Source organism: Artibeus jamaicensis, unplaced genomic scaffold (genome assembly GCF_021234435.1).
Source record: "Artibeus jamaicensis isolate MK-2021 breed Jamaican fruit bat unplaced genomic scaffold, CSHL_Jam_final contig_519, whole genome shotgun sequence".
Taxonomy (NCBI): domain Eukaryota; kingdom Metazoa; phylum Chordata; class Mammalia; order Chiroptera; family Phyllostomidae; genus Artibeus; species Artibeus jamaicensis.
Genome location: NW_026521871.1, coordinates 9,089,259 through 9,111,111, shown reverse-complemented (window position 1 = coordinate 9,111,111; position 21,853 = coordinate 9,089,259). Strand labels below are relative to the sequence as shown.

Genomic DNA, 21,853 nt, shown 5'->3' with positions numbered 1-21,853 from the left:
ATCTTCGAGTGTTCTTTTACATCTGTATAAATTATTTACGTGACTGAGATATTAATCTTTAGTCTGTTATCTCTATTTCAAAAATCCTTTTCAATGTATTAGCCTACTTCTCTTGTGTAAGGAAACATTTTAAGCATAAAAGGAACCTTATTACTGATACACTACCGTACAGTGTCTTTGGGCTGATCAATACCCAAGAATTCCAGGCACACTGAGGATGTCCAGTAGAAACAAGCAAGAAAGAAAAAGAGGTTGGATACTATGTTCCATTTGGAAATGTTGGAGCACAGGTGGCAAACACAAGGCCCATGGGCCGAATCCAGCCCTCCACCTTGTTTCATCCCGCCCGGCACCTTGTTTCTACCCAGCAGCAGTGCTAAGCTCTTGCTTAACTGCTAAGGAATAGTTACATTTATACAGTCCTAAAATTACATTTGGCCCGTTAAAGGCAACCACAAGGCTGACGTGGCCCCCGGTGAAAACAAGTTTGACACCCCTGTGTTAGAGGAATCAGGAATCTAGCCAGGAAAAGACAAGCACCTAGGGGAAGAGAAAGAGGGAGAAGGAGTGGGAGAAAGAGAAGGAGGGAGAAAGACTGTGTGTGCATGCAGAGCTGTTGGGAAGGGAGAGACAATGGTTTTCAAATATTTAAGAGTATAACCCATGAGAAAACATTACTATATAATATTCAGCGCCAGAAAGCAAAAATATAACTAACAAGGGATTTTCTCATGATCCACACTGAATAAAGACAGAATGTACAGCCTTAGAGGTAATGAGCTCTCTGTCCCTGAAGGTGTTTAAGACTGAACGGATCCAGCAGAGGATGAAAACTGGGCTCCATATTCTCAACAGGCCTTTCCCACTCTGAGGTCCTCTAACGCAATGACCCTGGGTCATTTCCTGGAGGCTAGTTTTGTTTGCTTATTTCATAAATCCCCGGAAAAAAAGCCTGTTTTGTTACTCCTTTCCTCCTCATCTTAAGAGCCAGAAAGAAAAAAGCATCCGGTGAATTTACCATAAGGTTTCTGGTGCGGCTTCAATTAACTGACCTTTAGTAATAATTGAGCCGCCTTCTTGCAAAAGGACACAGTTGCCCAAACATAGAAGGTCAAGTCACAAGTGTTTCTAGACTTACAAAGACCCAGTCCTATTCTAGTCAGTCAAAAGATCAGAAGACATTCTTGATTAATTTGTGACAGTTTCTTCGAAGCTAATAGCTTGTGTTGATTCATAAAAAATGGAGGTATCAGAAACCACTGCCCTTTACTCCTGATGGTGCACTAGCCAATGCAACAAGAATAAATGGTAGTGCAATTGCAGCAATTTCCTCATTTTGTGTGTGACCTGCACCTCTTAGTAGCACTGACAAATTATGGAAGGCAACTGCATGCATATATCACAAATGAACTTGCTTTTTTAGGTACACATACACCATTAATAACAGTTACATGTGCACAGGGCTCTGTGAAATTAGGATACGAGCAATAATAATTTCTTTTCATTCAGTTCTTATGAAAACAGTGGCACTAGTCCAGAATTTTATAGCCACTCACAGAGTATCTTGAGAAAATGACACAATTTACAAAAACTCAGATGGCACCCAGGGCCTTCCAGTTATTGGTTTACTTGGAAGGCTGGTGGTTACTGTAGATAAGCAAAATGACTAATTGCAGAACTAACTGTGTCACCTCCACAGAGCTGAGCACACAGAATTCTGCTGAGGACCAGCTCCTTGCTCTTGAGAAACAGAAAAAGGAAGCTACTGAAACCCTCCCCAACAGAGGCTTGCAAACCTCACTCCTGTGGGTCCCAGCCAGAAGCATTGACTAATGGTGAAGTCTCACCCAATCACTAAGGAAAAACTGGCCTCTGACCGTGAGGCAGTTTGCTCCAGCAGGAGGGTTCATACTTCATATGTTATGTGGTAAGGAGACCAGTGATTTAGTCCTTTAGAGGCAATGTGATGTGGTTGGGAAAGTACAGACTTCAGGGTCAGACTAGGGTGTGAGTGTTGGCTCTTCCACCTACTTACTAGCTCAGCCATCCTGTAAAGACCACTTACCAAGCTCTGAACCTAAGTTTCTTCTACAAAAGGGGGCCATTATATTAGTACCAACCTCAGAGAATTGTTGCGAGGATGATGAGAAAACCTACAGTGAGGCAGGCCCCCTAATGCACTGCTGTGCTTAAAACAGCACCAAGAAAATAAGATGGTGATCATGCTTCTTAAAATTGTTTTAGGAATCTTTTTCAGATGCAGAGGTCTTGACGATATTTATTGGGCAACTACTATGTGTCAAGCGCTGTGCTAAGTGCTATACAAGAATTGTCTCATTGATTCCCAGTATAGTCCTAGGAGGTAGAACTATTTTATCCATAGTTTTCCATGGAGGAAATAGGGGCTTAGAGAGGCACAGTAACTTGTCCAAGTCCACACCACTAGCAGGTGGTAGAGATGGCATTGGCACTCAGGCAGTCTTATTCCAAAGTCGATGCCCTGAACAACCTCAAATGTATATGTATAAAGTAATACGTTTATTAGAGGAGCATATTTTCCTCTAATAAACCTATTCCTAGTTCCTGTGCATCCTGGAGGCCCAAGCCCCCAAGATATTTTTCCATCTAAACAAGACTCAGAATAAGTGGCTGGATGACCATAACCAGATCCTATCAGCAAGGGATGGCCTTTACCCAGGTAACTCCATGTAGCTCTTCACCCAGCAAGATATGAAGTCACATGACTCATGGAATCTATTTGTTTAGTTGTTTGAAGAAACCCTATGATTCTAAGTGCAATAACTCCTTGGAACTATTTCCATGCAGTTGGTTGTACATACTGTCAATTCAACACTATTTGATACAGATTCCAAGAAATGTGTAAGTTACTGGAAACCAGCTGACCCTTTTAGCTCTCCAGATGGCATGCAAGGAATACAGTGCATACAGTCCCAGGTGCATACAATTTTCAAATACAAGTGTGGACTGGGGCATAAATTATGGCAGAGGAATAGAATCATTTTGCTCTTTAGAGCTAAAGCTTAAAGGTACCTTCTCAGTTCCATACAGTACTCAAGATTATACATTTAAAAGAAAATATTTGTGAGCATTTTACATATCTGTTAAGTTTTACATCCCTCCTTCCATTTTTTCTTCACAGAGATAAATACCCTCAGATGCCACCAGGTACACAGGTATTAAACACTGGACTAAATCCATCAGGAAACCTGGCACCAGATCTTAGTTCAGCTGCTGGTTTTCTTTGAGGCTTTCTGCAAGTCACCTCCCCTCAGTGTCTTTATTCATAGAGAGAATAATATGTGCTTTATATTAACCTTACAACGTGGTTGGGTCTCAAGTGAGACACTAGGTGTGGTATTGGAGAAGGACCAGAACTCCATCATTTCTTGATAGATGTCATTCCAAAGGCCACACAAGGCTACTGGCTGAGTCAAAAATCAGAACATATAAAAGACAAAGAGACAAAGGCAATGACTATAAATACCACTAATTAAATCTGGCTTAATCCTGACTGATATCTTAGATAGTGAATCTTAAAAACAAAAGTTGTCTATCAAATTGTCATATATAGTCTCAGAAAGAAAACAATAGAAATACCTCTTTGTATTTTCGTTAAAAATGAAATGGACCCTAAACACTTAAGACCTTACACCAGGCTCTAGCATCCTTGGCCAACACGTCTATTCATTTGAGCCTTCTTTCTTTAAGGGAAAACCTTACCATGGGGAAACAGTGATTTTAATTTACAACTGGTGTAATTTGTGAGCATTAACAGCTTTCCTTTTACTTGATCAGGTGTCCAGAGTATCTAAGATGCTAAAAGGACCAGTCCCTCCTGGCATAAGAAGAAAGCACCCAATAAATACAAAAAACAGAGATCAATTGAGCAAAGCTGCATCAATAATCAGAAGAAATAAGCTTAGTGATGCTCACATGATACCACATTCCCCTGTGAAAGTCTAGGGCCATGCACTAAGCTCCTTAGATTTCACAGTTAATGATTAGAGCTGGAAGGATCTAGCTGGTTACAGGTATTAAAACTGAACACTTGTAAGCCAACTCTATATACTAGATTAAGAAGCAGTATTATATTTATATCATAATCCGTATAGAATAGTTTTGTTTAAAGTCAATATTTTAAATAAAATAAAAATTTAAAATATGTATTTTTTAAATATATCTTTTCTTGCACTGGAAATTATCATTGAAATTTAAAAATTACAAAGCATTTAAATCTTGAGTAGAAATTTTGTTAATGATATGCTTTTAAGAGAATGCTTATTGTTGGACATTTTTACTCGAAAGTATCGTGTAAAAAGCACATCAATTACACCCACCCCTTAGGGAAGAAGGCCTTTCCCTAAGTGGCCTTCCCTAACATTCTGACTGCAACAACAAAAACAAACACTAGAAGGCACTTGCCCATACAGCTCTGTGCCCACTGTCCTGATAGCAAATGCAGAAGGAACAGCCATTAAATGTTCCTTTTAAAGGCATAGGTACTTTGCTGTAACTGCCTTTGTAGGCCAAAAAGGATTTAGATTGGACAGGTTTTCTTTTTATTATAACTACATTCTTTCTGCAAAGAAAATGATTAATCTTAAAAAATTACTTTCATAGGAACTGACAGTCAATATCTACTTTATAAACAAGTATATAATCATGTTTTCAAAAAACCAACTAGTGTATGCTGGTTTTTAAACAAAAATACTGATGACATCTGCCAGTAGAAAATATATTTTAGTTAACTGCCTATGGAGAAGTGAGTCCTACAAGGGTCAGCTGTCTTGTGTACTAATAATGGAAACCAGAACTAGCCCCTAAACGCATTTAGGTTTCCCTTTCCAACTTGGTCTATCGTCATTGTTAGGAAGTGATAAGCCAAATCAATGAAGCTGGGAAACATACTGGACTGGACACCTCTGCCTCAAGGAGTATACAGCATAAGAGATACATCTACTCGAATTTAAACACAAAAACATCCTCAATGGTGGTACCGGAAAAAAATTCACCAACTAGTTTCAAAATAAATAGTTCCTCCCCCATTCTTATTGCCACTCCAGGACATCTTCATAAAATGAAAATGTTACATTATATAATCTGGATCTAGCTACCGTGAAGAAAATTAATATTTAACATTTGGTGATATATTTCTTTCATCACACCTGTGATACACAGATATATTTATATTCTAAGTAGTATAAGAATACAAAATAACTAAGCAGATGTGTTTTACTTAAAGTCTTTCACCAAACTACTCAAAAACCAGACTAAGTGACAGCAAGAAGGTACTAGTGAGAGCCCAGAGCTATTTTCACTATTATTTTCTTTAACCAAATTCAATTTATTAATTAAACTGGGCTATGCTTTACTTCCCTCCAAAAGGAGTTTCACACTAGCTTCACTGCTCCCACATTCATTAAATTATGAAGTTCCCATTAAAAAAACCTTTATATCCACTCCAAGCCTGAACAACCTGAATCCTTGCAGGTGCTGTCCTGTCAAAACTGCAAACACAACTAGGGCCATAATACTTTCACAGCTGCTGGAAACAAAAACTCTTTGTGAAGATATACAGCTGAGTTGGGATATGGAGTGGGGGTAAGGGGTTAGTTTGTGCTCAGCTTACAGAAAGCTGATTACAACTGGAGACTGGAATCTTGTCAGCTTAGAGCAGTTCTTGTAAGAGGCAATGAATCTTTGATGCCGTCCTCCCAAATATACATAATTCGGTGAACCCACACAGCTAAGCAGACCCAAGGGTGCCGGATGAGCAGAATCCTGAAGAATTCTGTGACAAGGCCAGATACTTTCCCCAGGCCATAGTTGAGGAGAGTGGCCATTTCCCAGACACACACATGAGCAACAATGATTTCCCAGACACACACATGAGCAACAATGATTTCCCAGACACACACATGAGCTGGATTCGGTGGGTTCCATTGTAGGTTGGCCACAGCAAAGTTGCAGTCTAGTGAAAGCAATTATATTGCTTAAAACCCTAAAAAAAATACAGGGACACTTTCTCGCCCAGTTGAACCCAACCTTTTAAGGCCAGTGAGCTCTTTGCCAGCAATATATAACACAGGAGGTAAAGCCCACTAAACACAAGCCAGCAGGACTCCCTCACATCACCTCAATGCACAGGAAAGTTCCCAGAAAAAGAAATATTTTGACTGTTCCAAGACAGCTCTGCACTTGTCCCAGGAGTTTAATTCATTTTCAGGATCCATGTGGGAGGCACTCAAATTATTCGCCCCCAGACCCCTAGCTGAATGACCCCATTGGCCACAGGTGATGAGCGTAAGTGCCATGCCCTTTGTTGCCAAACAGCTAGCTGCAAGGTCAAGCCTAACAGGTGATGTATCCTGAAGGGTCCCTAAGAACCAGCCCCCGATCCCCTAACCCAGGAAAGAGGAAAGGAACACTTAAAGGGTAGCTCTTTCCTGATGACTGGGCCTGCTGATACAGTAGAAGATCGCTCTACAGGGTCAAGACCGAAGATTGACGGTCTGAGAGCCTGGCAGGATGCAAAGCTGGGCCGGGCGGGGCGGGGGGGGAGTGCAGGGGCAAGAGGCTCATGCTCTCTGGCTAAGAGGAAGAGGGGCAGGGACAGAAAGGTGGCTCACCCCTGATCCACAAAAGAGGGTAGGAAGGGAGACAGAGTGAGAGATGGAGACGGAGTCACAGGGTGTATGTGTGTGTATGAGAGGAGAGAGAGAGAGAGAGAGAGAGAGGAACATACAGAGTGATAAGTGGAAAGAGAAACAGTGACACAGGGAGAGAAGACAGACGGACCGGCGAAGTCCAGGGGGGGAGGTCCCTACCTCGGCGTCCTTGGCCGGACTGCTGGCGGGGGATACCTCCAGGCTGCAGTTCGCTCTCTTGCCTGTGAGGTAGAAGGGGTAATCCTTGGCCACCATGGCGGCTGCCGGGCCTGCTCTTTGGGATGTCACTGCTGACCCGATTCGACCACAAAACTCCCAGGCAAAAGGGGACCCCAGCTCCACGGTGCGGGCGGCGGTGGCGGCGACTCGGAGACTGACAGTCGATTTCTAGCCTGAAGGTACTCAGCCTGGGCGCTTCAACAGAAGGGGGCGGAGCCACCGTCGGGCCCGCCCATCTAGGGGCGGGGCTGGGGCGGGAGACGAGTCTAGGGAGCGCCCAGGTGCCGCGGCGCGGAAACCCCTCAGGGGGTTGAGGGTTGAGCGGAGAGGTCGCCAGCTTCCCGGCCCTAGGGCAGCAGCGCTGGACTCCCACACTCCGTGGGTGGAAGAGAGGAGGCAGGGGAAAGAGCGGGGCGGAGGGAAACAGCCGCGGGGCGGAGGGAAAAAGCCAGCATTGTGAAAGCCCACAGTGCCTTACTCCCAGCAAGTCTCCCCTCACACACATTTTTAAATGAACGCCATTAGAACAATCTACAAACAGTAAAATGAGCCCATTTTAAGAGTATAGTTAGAGTGTTGACAAATGTAAACACTTGTAACTACCTCCACAATCGGGACACAAAGCATTTCCACTACTTCCAAGAGTTCCGCCAAGCCCTTTCCTCAAATATGAAGAGGCTGATAAGAGGCTGCCTGCCACTCAGAGCAATCAATGACCCGGCTCCACCTCACCTTACTGGAAAAAACACATTGCAAATGCCCAATGGGCAATTACACGGTCATTTTATGTAGCCCTATCTGGGCAGTAAAAAGCAAACTGCAACTGGAAATGGCTAATATACATCAACAGGGAATATTTAAATGAACTTTCCTCATTATGGAACAGCACTCAACAGCAGTCAAAAAAAAAAAAAAAAAGATGGGCATATGGGTCTGAAGTGGAAAGATCTCCAATGTATGAGGTTCGGTTAAAAAATAATTACAGAGTAAGCCCAGTATAATACCATTTGTGTTAAAAATGCATCTACAAGAGAATACCTTATCTTTTCTATAGAGACAGACGTGTAGGTAAATACGATTGAAAACCAACCAGAAGGATCCACAGCAAAATCGTATTAGGAGCTCCTGAAGCTGAGGGGAGGCAATCAGTGCCAGATTAAAGATAACAGACAAAGGAGACTTTACATTTATAGCCAATATCCTTAAAATTTTTTACAAGAAAATACATCCATGTGTTACTTAGGAAATTAGAAATTAGTTTTTAAATATTAAAATGATCATTACCTCAAAAGTTATTTTGCAGGCCACACTGTTGAATTTTTTCCCCCTTTTTTATCAAAATCATGGCCACAATGGCTGGTGGTTTGGGGAGATGATGTCTTTTGTTTCAACTTCTTCCGTGTGCAAGAGGTAGTGGAAATGGAAATATCTAGTCCCTGTTTTAGTGTTCTCTGCTTCCAACTGAAGCCAGAATGCGGCAATTTCTACCTTCCGGACTGGAAATGTCACGATACACAGCTCTTTCATCTTGGGTACCAAACCAATACCCTGGCACTAAATTCACCCACTTCCCTACCCAACTAGTGCAGACAAACTGCCTTCAGAAGCAGGGAGAATCTGGCCTAGTTTTGCCAGCCTCACTGCTGCCACAAATGTGAAGGAGGTAGGCTTCTGAATGAGTGGGTTCCAACTGAAATTGAAGAGAGCTCTCCTGAGTTTTTCTCTCAAATATGGACCATAAAGTAGTGATAAGGATGTGGTGGAAGAAGAGGATTGGGACAGGAAAAAAATGCCTTGGGACCACTGATTTCTCCTACCTGTGTTCCTGAATCCAACATTGTCCTTTTAGCCTGAGCTGTACCAATGGCTTACCCAGATGCTCCCCACAAGCCTGGCCAAGCTTGGTGGGGGAGTGAAGGGAACCCCATCTCTAAGGGCACTCAACCAAAGCAGCCCCTAGTTACATTTGCAGCCAAAGCAGGGCCAGGAAGCAGTGAGATGCCTCACGTAAGACTCCCCTTGTTGCCAAGAATATGAGCTGAAGCACCTGCAGCTTCTTCTCATTCCCTCCTTGCTTTTCTGGCTCTCACCAGCCCACCAGCCCATCTAGAGGATTCTGCCAGCAGTAGCCCTTCAGGGATGAGCTTTGATCCCTGTTGGAGCTTGCTGAGCCTTGTCCTCCAGTTGGGAGGTATACTTCCAGCACTTGTTGAAGAAAAGAGTGACCCTAGGAAACTACAAGAGCCCTAGGACCAGACTACTCACTATAGGATCCTCAGGGCCAAGCAGGAAGTCTGACACACTATAAGTCCAGTGTAGTAATAAACTAACCCTGAGGAAGGGAGGGTACTTTAACCTCAAGTTTAAGTACAATTATCATAGAGCAAAGAATAGTCATGTTGGATGATGAGAATGCTTCCATGTTCACTATCTCTTAAACATTTTTATTTGCCCCTCCTTAAGGGATTTGGAACCAGAAAAATCAATCAGTATGCACAGCCATACAACATATGTGCAAAGTTACATATTTTCTACCATACACGCTGGGAGGGGTGCAGAGAGAAGAAAGAGATACTGATTTACAGCTAATGACCATTAACAATTGAAATAGTGCTGCAAACAAAATAGGACAAACATTAACCCCCAAACGAGTGTGAAAGGTGGGAATCTGGAGTTTCCTCAGGAGGTCTGATGCTTCCAAGGTCCTCATAGCATGATGTCTCTACCACAAATAGAATTTTGGTGTTTAACAAACTCATTTTTTTTTTTTTTTGGTACAGTAAGTCCTGTAAATTGAAGCTGGCAATTTTGGGTATGCACAAACCATGTATGTGGTCCTTTCCTTAATTTTCAAGAGTATTTTTGATCCCATGCAATTTCCACCTTGTACCCTGACTTCAGAACCTTCCCAGTATGTTATGTGCTGCTTCCAGATTTGGGGTTTGGGCAATCTTCCTAGGATTCCATCCAGGGGTGTCTGTAACCAAAGACTTCATCAGAAAGCAGGTTGTCCTACAGAAGGTTCTCAAGCACATCCCTGAGGCTCATGTCACAGTAGAGGGAAGCTGGCTCAATTCTGCAATGCTGCCCAGCTGAGCGGGCCCCAGGAGCCCACATTCCCCATCCTGCCTGTGTGTGTGTTTATGGATTTAGGAACAACACTGCCCTAACAGCTTCACTCAAAACAACAGCACAAAGTGGCTTTCAGAACTTGCCTTCGGCGCAACGCATTATAATCCTATAAAACGCTTCACAGCCGGGAAGTGTTCCCCCGCTAGCCAGAAGCCTGGAGACTGAAATAAAGAAGTCTGTTCTGCATTTCCAGGACCGTTGCCAAGAGCAGGGCCTGTGTTCTCGCCTGGGTGGAGCAGGGCTCACTTGTGCTGCTGGTGGAGTGGTGGGTCTCCGCACATAAGCCCACCACCGATTATTAGCTCTTTTTAAATGAGCAGACAACCAGGCATGGCTGGAAGACCATCAATCAATTCCTCAAATTCACCACATGACTGTGAGCAGAACAGACCCAGCATGTGATGAAAACTTCAGAAGTTAGAGAAGTCGTGACAATCTTCTCAGCTAATGGGACAATGCTTTGTCCTGTCAGCATTATATTTAATACTGGGATGTTCGTTTTTTTACTAAAGCCTCATTTATTCATTGATTTGTTCATTCATTCATCAGATAGGTAAGAATGTTTACTACAGATCAAGTGCCTGATTAGTTACATTTCCCCCCTCCTCTTCTCCATCCATTCCTGAACCTCTATCCTAGGATGGTGTGTAATACACAAGCTGCTCAAGGAACATGGTTGACTTTAAAACATGGCCATTGAACTGCAACCTCTGCAGGGAGGTGTGCATTTGCAGAAGGAGCTCATGTAACACTAGCTGATTCTCCAGAGAAGGCCTTCAGATGCATGCCTGCTTCCTTGGCATCTGGAGCTATCTCTTCTGTCACTGCTGGTCTGAAATGGTCATGCAGATACATGTTGGACACACATGTGTACCAACACCTCCCCCTCTCCCATTTGGGTGACATTCCCATTTAATGACCCAGCTCCCTCTCCTATTTGCAACTTCAATTTTGATGGGAGAGGGGATTTAAAAGCCTGGAGAAGTTCTGGCAGTGAATTCTGAGAGACCAGGACTATGGTTTACTGCCAGACAGGTAAAAATGACATAAATGAAACACTGATTATATCTAAAAATCATACTTCCCTCTGCCTGGGGATATGTCTACTGGCTCCAGGACTGATTTGTGAAAATAGATCCCTAGGTATTCTAAAGCTGGAAGGCATTATTCTTGCATTCTCTTCTTAAAGATTTCATTTTCTGAAACAAGTCTGAAAAACCAGTTACTTGACAGAATTTTTCCCTTTCTCCCAGGACTGAGCTAATCCTGAGGATTATTAACTATAATGCAAAAATAATCAAGACTTTATGTTGGGGGGAAAAAAAGAGAACAAATATCTGTTTTGCCCTGATATGCCACAGGCAGGTGCATTCTCTATGCTCTGGTTCATTACAGCGTACAGTTGATTCTCAACTGGGATAATTTTAATTCCCAAGGTGACATTTCGCAATGTCTGGATAGGCTTTTCCTTGTCACTGGAGGAGGGTGCTAGTGGCATTTCATGGGGAGAGGCCCAGGTTGCTGGTAAACATCCTATAATGCACAGGACAGCTCTCTACAACAAAGAATTAACAGGTCCAAAATGCCAATAATGCTACTGTTGAGAAACCATTAAAGACAGAGTAGAGCTCTCTCTTCATGGCATCAAAGCCAGAAGACTATTAGTTTTGACCTCAAGGATATTTTCACTTTAGGCCTTGATCATTAATTGAGGTAAAATGTTAGCTTAAGCATGGTGGAGCAAAGAAAAAAAATAGTTGAGTGCCAAGAAGCCCCAGAATATTGACATACCTAGAATCTTTCCCTGATGCCCAAACTTGACCCTTAACTGAATGACAGATTTCATAAAATATGAAAAGGAAAGGAGAATAAAGAAGAATACGGGAGTAAAATGGTGTGGGAGATAGAAAAGTATGTCAAACTGCTTTAGATATAAACATGCACTCAAGAAAACCACTAAAAATGAAAGTTTCAGTGAGAGACATTACTAAAGAAGAAATGTTTCAAAGCTTGGTCTTTCCAATACAACTTTTACCACCATATTTAATTGTTTTGGGGGGCAGAAATGCAATCTCAGTGATGAAATAAAACCCCCAAAGTGTTCAATTTATCATTTTTTTTGATACATACACCATTTCTGGCTGCACAGTGTGTGCAATCAGAAACCTGTCTTTACTCCAGATTTTTCAATAAGAATCCTGATTAGCTGATTACTATTGACAGGCTTGTTTTGCTTAGAGAACCTAAGCCAGCCCCAGAAACACTTCCTGTAAACTACTAGAGGGTCTTTGAACTTTATGAATAGTCTGCATTAGTTTGAGAGTATTTCATATTTTTTGACCAAGAATTCAACGAACTTGTTATACTTCAAAATTATTTATTCCCCTTACATTACAGCTAATGTATGCATTATATAAGCTTTTCTTTTTTTAAGACTAACAATTGCAAGGAGAAATTAGAATCTAAAATTCGAGCTTTGGATAGTGAAGTGCTATCAACTACAAACTCAGCAATAAAGTACCACATTTCATCAAACCTAAGATGCCAAAGACTATAATATGTGCTATTATTTTATGTGCCACTAGGAAAGAAAAAAATGCTGCCAATTAAGTTACAGCACATGATCAATTGTACATCCCAATTCCAGAGAAGTTAAAACGTGGGGGAGGTGTGCATAACAGTGAAATATAGCAGTGTTTATCCATCTGACTTGGATTTTAAAACACACATTTATAGAAACATGACTTCTTGGAATTCAGGGACAATAATTCCAGAAGCTACCTGCAATGAAATCAATTGAGAAATTTATCAAATCCATATCTCCGGGCCCCACTTCGGGTCCATGGAATTGTAATGTTTAGCAGTGGACTCCAGAAATTTGGGTTAGAATTATCAGCAAGCCCAGTAATGAACCTGGCCCCCTCCTCCAGAAATACTTTGATCACAGTTTCTCAAGTCAGAAGTGCCTGGGGATAATTAGCTCAATGCCTGTAGCATCAAAATCCAGAATGGCCATGGGAGCTGCTGATTTGTTCATCCAGCACCGAGAACTACTATGTGTTAGAGAGACTGCTATATATGTATGGCTGCATCAGGGATAGGATGAAAAATATGTAAGTCCACATTTAAAGTAAACTATCAATTGAGCCACCCACCAGGAGATCTGTTCTGGCTCCTGGAACTTGATTTACAATCTGGTATCCAGAGTTCCAATTAAAAACATGCTTATCTTCACAGCCAGGGGATGCAACTGCATTTAAGTTTTTAAAAAATTGGCTGTAGCAGTACAGAATGGGAGGAGGGTAGTTGGCTAGAGATGCTTACTTGAAAAAGACCTAGGGCTTTGGGTAGAAAGGGAGGGGGAATGGGTGTGTACAGAACCTTAATTATACAAGTCACTGAGCAGACGCAGACTCCCATCAAGCATATGCCTCACTCATCTGTTAGGTGTAGAAGTCAGCTGGTGTGTGCTCAAGAGACCAGCTGAAGTGTTCCTTGAGCCTCCAAAAACACTGCAGAGGGGTTAGGAGGTGCAAGTTCACTGAGCCCTTTGGTTAAGTGGGTGCTCAGTTATGGGAGCTTCTGCTGTGTTTGAATTTTTTCATCTCCCATCTATAACCAAACTCAGCAATCATAGGGGTCACATGCCCACAATTCTGACTGAACCAAGTGCCTTAGCAACAGAAAACTGAACAAAAGCAGCAGTCTCTGGTTTACCAACTCTTACCACTGCCTGATCATTTAGTTCTTTGGCATGACAAGATCAACCACCAGATGACTTCCTGGCTAATTCTTCTCATCCAAGGCTGCCTTTGAGCCCCAGGTGAGGAGAACACTTGCTTTGTGCCCCCACAGTGATGAGTACCTCTCTTTCCCCAGTACTCATTCTGCTCATAATGACTGATTTGATATGCTGCCACTGCCCAACAACAGCAAGCTACAAAGTCATAGGGACTGTATTCTATTTTGCTCACCGCAGTGGCTCCAGCTCCTTCTATCAGGCCGGCACATTATAGAAGAATCCATATTTGTTGAAATGAAAATTAAATTGAAATTGGGCTAACCAAAGAACATCTCATAAATCTAGAGAAGACTATTTTCAATAAGGAGCAAAAATTTCTGAGATGGGACCAAGAAATCATAAGCATAATACTGCAGTTAAAAGAAATTTTGAAAAGTACACCTGGGTCCCTAATGTTTATCTTCTCGGAAAGTCCAAAACTCACTGAAACCACTTTGAGAGTCAGCTCTTGCAGTGTTAGGCTATGTAGCCCTCTCGGATATTCCTGGGAGGTCTGAGTTCCCTCCAGCTTTTTGCACACACCCAGCAAGTTACACTAATTCCTAAACATGGTGGACTTGTTGGGAAGACTGAAACTGGTGGTAAAGGTATGTCAAACAGTTGGTGTTCAGAGAGCCCTTGTAACATACTCATCTGCCCTTCTCCTCCCTTCAAAGGCACTTTCTTCTTTTTTCTTCTCTAGATTTTTGATTCCAGGTTAAACTCTAACTTGGGTTTCTTCAGTTGGACCCAGAGGGACTGACTCTTAAGGGTTAAGGGAGATTTTTGCCTGTTTCTGCACGATTAAACATGGTGCTTATCTCAAGTTCCCAGGCTGATGTAAAATTGTGGACTCAAGGACTTTAAAAAAAATTAATTCAAGGACTTTTTATCCAAGGAAACTGCTCTGCTGGCTACTCTACCAAGAGAGGACCATGGTCTCCCTGTCTGGGCATCTTCACCTGGAGTATTACATGCTTTGGGAGCTCATTTTGGTCTCATCGCAGTACATGGTGAACAAAAAGCATCTGTCATTTGAGTGGGAGGAAGGGAGGGAAGAAGGTACGAAAGAATTAAAATTGTAAAGCCAACATCACGTGGCTTCCTCCTTGAACTTTAATAACCCAGTGCTGCCTGCGGCCTCAGAAAAAGCAAATGCAATGGGTAGGTACAAGGGTTGCTCTGGTGCCAGGAAAATGCAATAAGACATAACTTTTACAAGGTAAGCAATGAATAAATGCCCTGCAGGGGCAAAAAGCTTTTAACATCCCTGAAGTTTGCAGCCAGATGCCTGAAATGTTGGTTCATTGCATCCAAAATGCACAACAGATAGGACCACCTTCCTTAAGATGAAGTCATCTTCCAGGGCAAACAATAGCTGGGGAGGCTGGGGTTTTTATGATTCGAGGAAGGAAGGGCTTTAGATCAGTATTTTCTATGTCACAGCAAGACCCACTTTAATGCATGTTAGAGGTTTTCCACATGCTGGGCAAATTTTCTAGAATATTTTTAAAGGGAAACATTCTGTAGCCTACCTTGGTTTCTCCCTGGGTCAGGGAGGGATCTGATTTTATCCCATGACGTTCTCAAGATGATCTGAAACTAGAGCTCTTCACTTGGATTCTCATGTTGTTCTGAAAGGCAGCGTGGAGTATCTTATTATGCTATACCCCCAGAAGTGTTAAAGGAAGTGCCTGTCACCATAACTCAAAAATAAAAATGAAAATGATGCTGGCAGAGCTCAAAAACCAAAGAGATCAGCATTTTGTTTTAGTTTCCTGTTCATAAAACTTTATAAAAACAACCCACCCATTAAAGAAAAAAGTCTACAACAAAACAATAGCTCATTATTCTCTTCCTAAACGCTTGCCTCATACCACTCTGAAATTAGGTGCCATCACATTTCCTGAGTTATGGGCTCCAAATACCACATCCCTTTCCTCCCTTCCTTGCCCCTTCCCCACCTGGCATCGTTCCTGAATTTAGACACTCCTCCAGTTTATGGGCTCAGCAGAGAGAGGCCAGCTTTCTCCTTCCTACCTGACCAGAGGAGGCCAAGCATCTGTGCCAGCTGAAAGCAGGACTAATGGAGGACTCCTTCCCTCAAATTCATTTTCATTTCCTACAGAAACTTTTAATATGGAAGGTGCAAAGTTACAAAGTGAAATAAAAAAACCCCAAAAAACTGCTCCAGTAAACTGAAAAATATTATAAATGTATTGCCTTGGATATTAATTTCTGAAGAATAAGATATTGTCCTTCCGCCCTGGTTCTTAAGTAAAAATTTATGGAACATAGGAGAATAGAAGCTCTAGAATAAGAAGCTTGGATTCAAATACCAAGTTTTCCCCTTGCTATCTATGACTCTATGAACAATTTATTTAACCATACCTAACCTCAGTTTAATCATCTGTAAAATGGGGATATGAGAGTTGTGAGACTTTAATGAGATAAAGCATATTAATAGTTTCCTGAGATAACACACATGTTATCATTTTAGGTACTACATAATATAGATTTTTTGTGCTTACCTAGTACCTAAAATGCTGACAAAAATCTATATTATTGTTACCTTCCTGGTATATAAAGCATTCTACTCCCTTTTGTCTCAATAAACTAGAGGAAAAGATAGGATTTGGGGATTCTTTTCTACCATCCTTGCTTCTAAAGGAGTTAATGCTTTAATTTAATTCCATAATTTCAAATACTGATTTACCTATTAAATCAGTATATAATAGTTATATATTAGGGCATATATGATAGATGCAGCACAGTGAAGAGTGGAACTGACCTAAATTTGAAGACATAGGGTCTAATCCTGGTTCTACAATTAAATTTGCTATGTGAACTTCAACAAGTCAATTAAACTCTTTGAGGTACAGTTTCTTGAACTATTAAATGAGATTTAAATAGAAATGCTAATCTTCTGTGATTCTATAAAACAGCGATGACTGAAGTGTCTATGAGGTATTGTCTCAATTTTATGCTGTTTTATTTCAGGAGAGAAAATAAGAATTGTGACATTTCTGACAAAAGCATTAAAATCAGCATATTTGGTACAGGCAGCCCATTTTTGGGGGGTAGGTTCAGTATTGTCATATTTTATTAAGGGCTCAACAGAAAATTCAGCTCCACGTCCTCATTTCTTAGGAAATGCATAAGCATATAGATTTCTTTAGTATTAAATGCCCAAGAAAACACAGTTGAAACAGGTAATAGCAACTCTGAGCAAAGAAACACTGAAGAGAAAATGTATCTAGACTACAAATGAAATGGAACTGGCCTAAAATACACTGTCACTTAAAAATAGGTACTTGGCCACATGGCGCCTGTGTTATCTGTATGACAGCATTTGGTTCCTACTGTGTCCTCTTCCTATAGTCCTGTTATGACAATGAGAGCTTTCTGTTCTTTCCGTGACAAAGTCTTGATGCCTTATGGATTTCTCCCCAGTCATAACTTCCTTTCTGCCCTTCAAATAGGCTGCTTACGTCCAAGGAGCAGGACTGCAGCCAGTTCTGTTCTGAATGCAGCACACAGATGGCTGCTGGCATGAGCTGAGCGCCAGGGGCTTCTCAAGGCTGAGGGCTCTGTCAACCCAGGCCACACAGCAGATGCAAAATGCTTATACTGATGTCACACATTTAGAAAGTCACAGCTAAAGACAAAGATACATTGCAGCAATTTCTAAACAGTATCCCAGAGATGATAAATGGAAACAGAATTAACTAACAAATCACAAGCTTCATTTTCTTTGACACCTGTGTCTCCCACTTGACCGTGAGCTCCATACAGGCAAGAATCATGACTCTCTTGTTCACAGTTGTATCCCCAGTGCTGAAAAATGCCTGCAAAAAATGATGACCATAGCTAATGTGGACGGAGGGTTTGCTCTCTGCCAGGCACTCTTCTTTGACTTTATAGGATGTATCTCAGGTAATCTTCACAACAATACAATGAGATGGATACTTCTGGTCAGGGAGAAACTGAGGCACACGGAGTTCAGGCAACTTGTCCGAAGTCACAGACCCAGTAAGTGGCGGAGGCAGGGTTCAAATGAAAGTACTTTGCTTCCAGAGCCTGCAGTTTCAATTATGAAGTGAAATATTAATTTTTGCAGGCTATTAGCAACTGAGCAGGTATCCTGATGCTGAAGACTTTGATGCTGAGGGTCAATGATTCAAGCCTATTAGATATGATTGAAAGAACAAATACGAGTCAGGACACCTGGGTTCAAATCTTAGTCCTGGACTTCTACACCAACCTTGGTCGAATCCTGTGAGTTCTTTGCTCAACAGTTTCCCCTGCTGGTTAACACAGGGTTGGATGGCCACTCAGGGCCCTGAGAGGTATAAATTCCAAATGCTGGAATCGCCCTAGACATATTGTTCCATGCAGACAACTGCAGATCACACAAGTGTGCTCCTCCATCTTCCTATGAGGGAGAACCATCAAAATGTCTTCAACAATCCACCAAGTTACTCAATTTCTCAGAGCCTCAGTGCCCTCATCTGCAATTAGCACATAATAGCACCTACTTCAAAGGGTGGAGGTGAAGATTAAAGGGAAGCCAGGTAAGGGGTTGACACACAGTATAAATTTCATAAACAGTAGATAGGTTTATTATGGTCCCAAAGAGAGCTGGGAGGTTAAGGCTGGAGGTGGAAAAAAATCTCCTCAAAGCCCAGGAACCAACCAACCCATCAAAAAGATAGCACTGAGACAAAGATTTAAAATAATTTCTAAAGGTAGAGTGCCCAGAGCAAAATTCCATATTGCATTCTCTTTCAAAAAGTGGAGTATTGCAGACAGGTTTGAGTTGACTTTGGGTAGAACAAAAAGGGACCACTGTGATTTGGGGAGCTCGTGTGTGAGTGCTGAAACGCTAGTAAACAATGCTCCATGCCAGGCCTGTAACAAGCACATGACCTATATTATCTTACTGAGTCCTCACGGCCTGCTGAAGACGGTGCTTTCTCTGTTTTATAGATGAGGGCATAGAAGCTCAGAAAGGTTAAGTAGTGTGCTCAAGGTCACACAGCTACTAATGCACCCTAGAACTCAGTTTACCTGGAACACTGATGGACTTAACCACACTGCCGTACCCCCTCCCCAAGGATACAATGTTGTGGGTCTCAGCATGCCCCAGATCCACTGGGAAGCAATCCTTGTCCACAACATGTGCAGGTGGCTTTGTATATAGGATGTGTATGGGCTCAAGCAGCCTTGGGTTTTAGTCCCTGTTTACCCACAGATTCCTGGGAGCTGCAGACAAATCATCTGATTTTCCTGGATCCTATTTTTTTTGTTGTTGTTTTTTTAAAAATATATTTTATTAATTATGCCATTACAGTTGTTTTATTTCCCCCTTCATTCCCCTCCACCCTGCACACCCCCCCCCCCCACCATCCCCCCTTTAGTTTATGACCACGTGTCTCAAGTTCTTTAGATTCTATATTTCCCATACTATTCTTGCCCTCCCTCCTATCTATTTTCTATCTACTGTCTATGCTACTTATTTTCTGTACCTTCTCCCCCCTTCTCCTTCTCCCACTCCCCTGTTGCTAACCCTCCATGTGATCTTCATTTCTGTGGTTCAGCTCCTGATCTAGCTGTCCTCTTAGTTTGCTTTTGTTTTAGGTGTGGTTCTTAATAACTGTGAGTTTGCTGTCCTTTCACTGTTCATCTTTTTTATCTTCTTTTTGTTAGGTAAGTCCCTTTAACATTTCATATAATAAGGGCTTGGTGATGATGAACTTCTTGGATTTGATCTTATCTGAGAAGCACTTTACCTGTCCTTCCATTCTAAATGAAAGCTTTGCTGGATGGATCAATCTTGGATGTAGGTCTAATTTTGGTTAAACAGAATGTCATAGATTATAGTTTTTCAATCCAAGTCTTGTGGAATATTAACCACTTACATTTCATCTCCAGGAGGTCAGAGATAAAAGAGTCAAGACATGAGCTGCCCCTCTCTCATGATATTCTGGTTGGGGGAAGTAGTGGAATACATTTGCAAGTAAACACAGAACTGGGTGACTCCTTAATTCCCTTTCATCTAGAAAATTCTGAAATTCTACTGAATGTTATGTGATAGAGGAAGGAAAAGGGGAAGAGGGGCACTCACTGGAATCATGGGGGGAAGTAGCCCAGGGCTCCTCTTGAAGCTTTGTTTATATATCAGCAACACTGCACTTATAGAGCTTGTAAGCTTATTTGGGATGCTTTGCAGGGAGGGAGCTGGTGGAGATAATGAAGAGGAAAGCTAAATCTTTCCTTTTGGAATGACCACTGTGGCACACAGCAAGCACTCAACAGATGCTGATAGAATTGACTTCAAAGGAAAACAGACCGCGATCAACTTGCGAGAAGCTGAGCGGCTGCAGAAGACCATGAGTGTGTCAAAAAGGCTAAAAATGACTTTCTTTTGTTCCCAGCCACCCACTTCACCGTAAGCCATTTCCAAACTAAAGATCAATTCTTTTTCGTGCAAATGAGCACACTTCTCCTAGCGGGGCAACCACAGGTAAACCTTCCTCCTGCCTCCATCCCACGCATTTGGAATCTGAACAAAGGTGAGCTGTCTGGGAGCTAAAGAATTCTTCTTATTTTCAATTGTATCGTTGCCCAGGGTAGCGACAAATATTGTTTCATGAGTTTCCAGCTTAGCTTTAGAGCTCAAAGGATAAAGTGCTTCCACCAGAAACAAAAAAAAGAAAGGAAAGAAAATAAGAGAACCAAAAAACTTAAGCCATTTATATATGGCTTAAAAAAAATTCAAACAGCAGTCTTTTCTTCCCAGGAAAGACAACAGTGAGCTATAATCTGACAAGCTGAAGTCTCCATGTTGAGGTACCAGCACTGACAATAACCTCAGGGAGTTTTTTTTGTACTTTTATTCCAAAAACAGGATTTCAGAGAAATCTCAGTTCATCTGACTTCTAGCTGATGTCTCTTCCATGAAATCAGGTTACCTCATGAGCCATGCTCCCATGCCCCCACAGGCTGGCCCATAATAAGTTCTCCATGCACATTTGTTGAAAGAAGAAAGAAAGAAAGAGAGAGAGAGAGAGGGAGAGAGGGAGGGAGGGAGGGAGGGAGGGAGGGAGGGAGGGAGGGAGGGAGGGAGGGAGGGAGGGAGAAAGAAGGTTCAGAAGATGTGTACTGAAGGCCACCAACATGAGTGGATTGATTGGCTGACATTTAAAAAGTTTTGTGTCTCTTTGAACTCAAGTCCAGAATAGCCCCTCCCTCCTCCTTCTCTGCCTTTTCAAATATTACCAATTATCCTAGGTCAAGTTTTTTCATCTGAGAAGCCTTCCCAAATCAACCAAGCCCACAGGAGAAGGTTCTACCCTTTGAGTTCTAACAACTCTTACTACTACAATACCACTCATTAATCGCGTTCTGCCAGGTGACAACTTTTGAAATTACTTGACTTTCTACAGTCACATAACTTTTCTGATTATCTCCCCATCTGGAACTCCTGGAGGGCAGGGCCATTCCACACCTACCTCTGGATACGTTCTTTGGGCACTGGAGCAAAGAAACAATGACTTCCAGAGCAATGACTAATTACAGCTAATATCATTACTTGTTCCTATGATCAACTTCTTCCAACTTGTTCAATGGTCAATTGAAACTTTGTGCTGTTCTCCTACTGCCTGAGGAGGCCAGTAACAATTTGTATCCGGTCCACCGTGTAAAACTCTACTTAGGGAAGGGCCGTAAGGATGTGTAGTCCCCTCAAATACCCCAGTAAAATTAAGGAAAATACTTATCAAACATCTAGATATGCTCACCAGTTTACAAAAAATGGGAGGATAGAGGGGAAAGTAAGGACACACCATGAGAAAGTAATCTCCAAATCCAGAGTAGAAAACATTTCACATGACAAATGACCTGGTTTCTACAATAGATCAACAGAAAGGGGAGGAAGGAGAGGGAGATGGAAGTTTTACAGACTATTAACCATCAGAAATGGGTGGAGCGTGTTTGGATCCTGAATCCAACAGGCCAGCTGTACAAAGAC

At 42.0% G+C, this 21,853-nt stretch overlaps 1 protein-coding gene across 6 annotated transcripts in view; it reads right to left on the bottom strand.

The window, feature by feature from the left end:
* The window catches only part of ARHGEF3 (Rho guanine nucleotide exchange factor 3), a 313,805-nt gene that overhangs the window by 60,629 nt on the left and 231,323 nt on the right, over positions 1–21,853 (bottom strand). The window contains exon 1 of one of the 6 annotated variants that reach the window (XM_037132093.2): positions 6,849–7,089. The exons of 4 other annotated variants lie outside the window; for them this stretch is intronic. In XM_037132093.2, the coding sequence (XP_036987988.2) occupies positions 6,849–6,944 (96 nt within the window). In that variant the 5' untranslated portion in view covers positions 6,945–7,089. Of the gene's footprint in view, positions 1–3,335; positions 3,417–6,848; positions 7,090–21,853 lie in introns of those variants that run through there. One more of the 6 variants, XM_037132096.2, reaches the window with a different exon arrangement.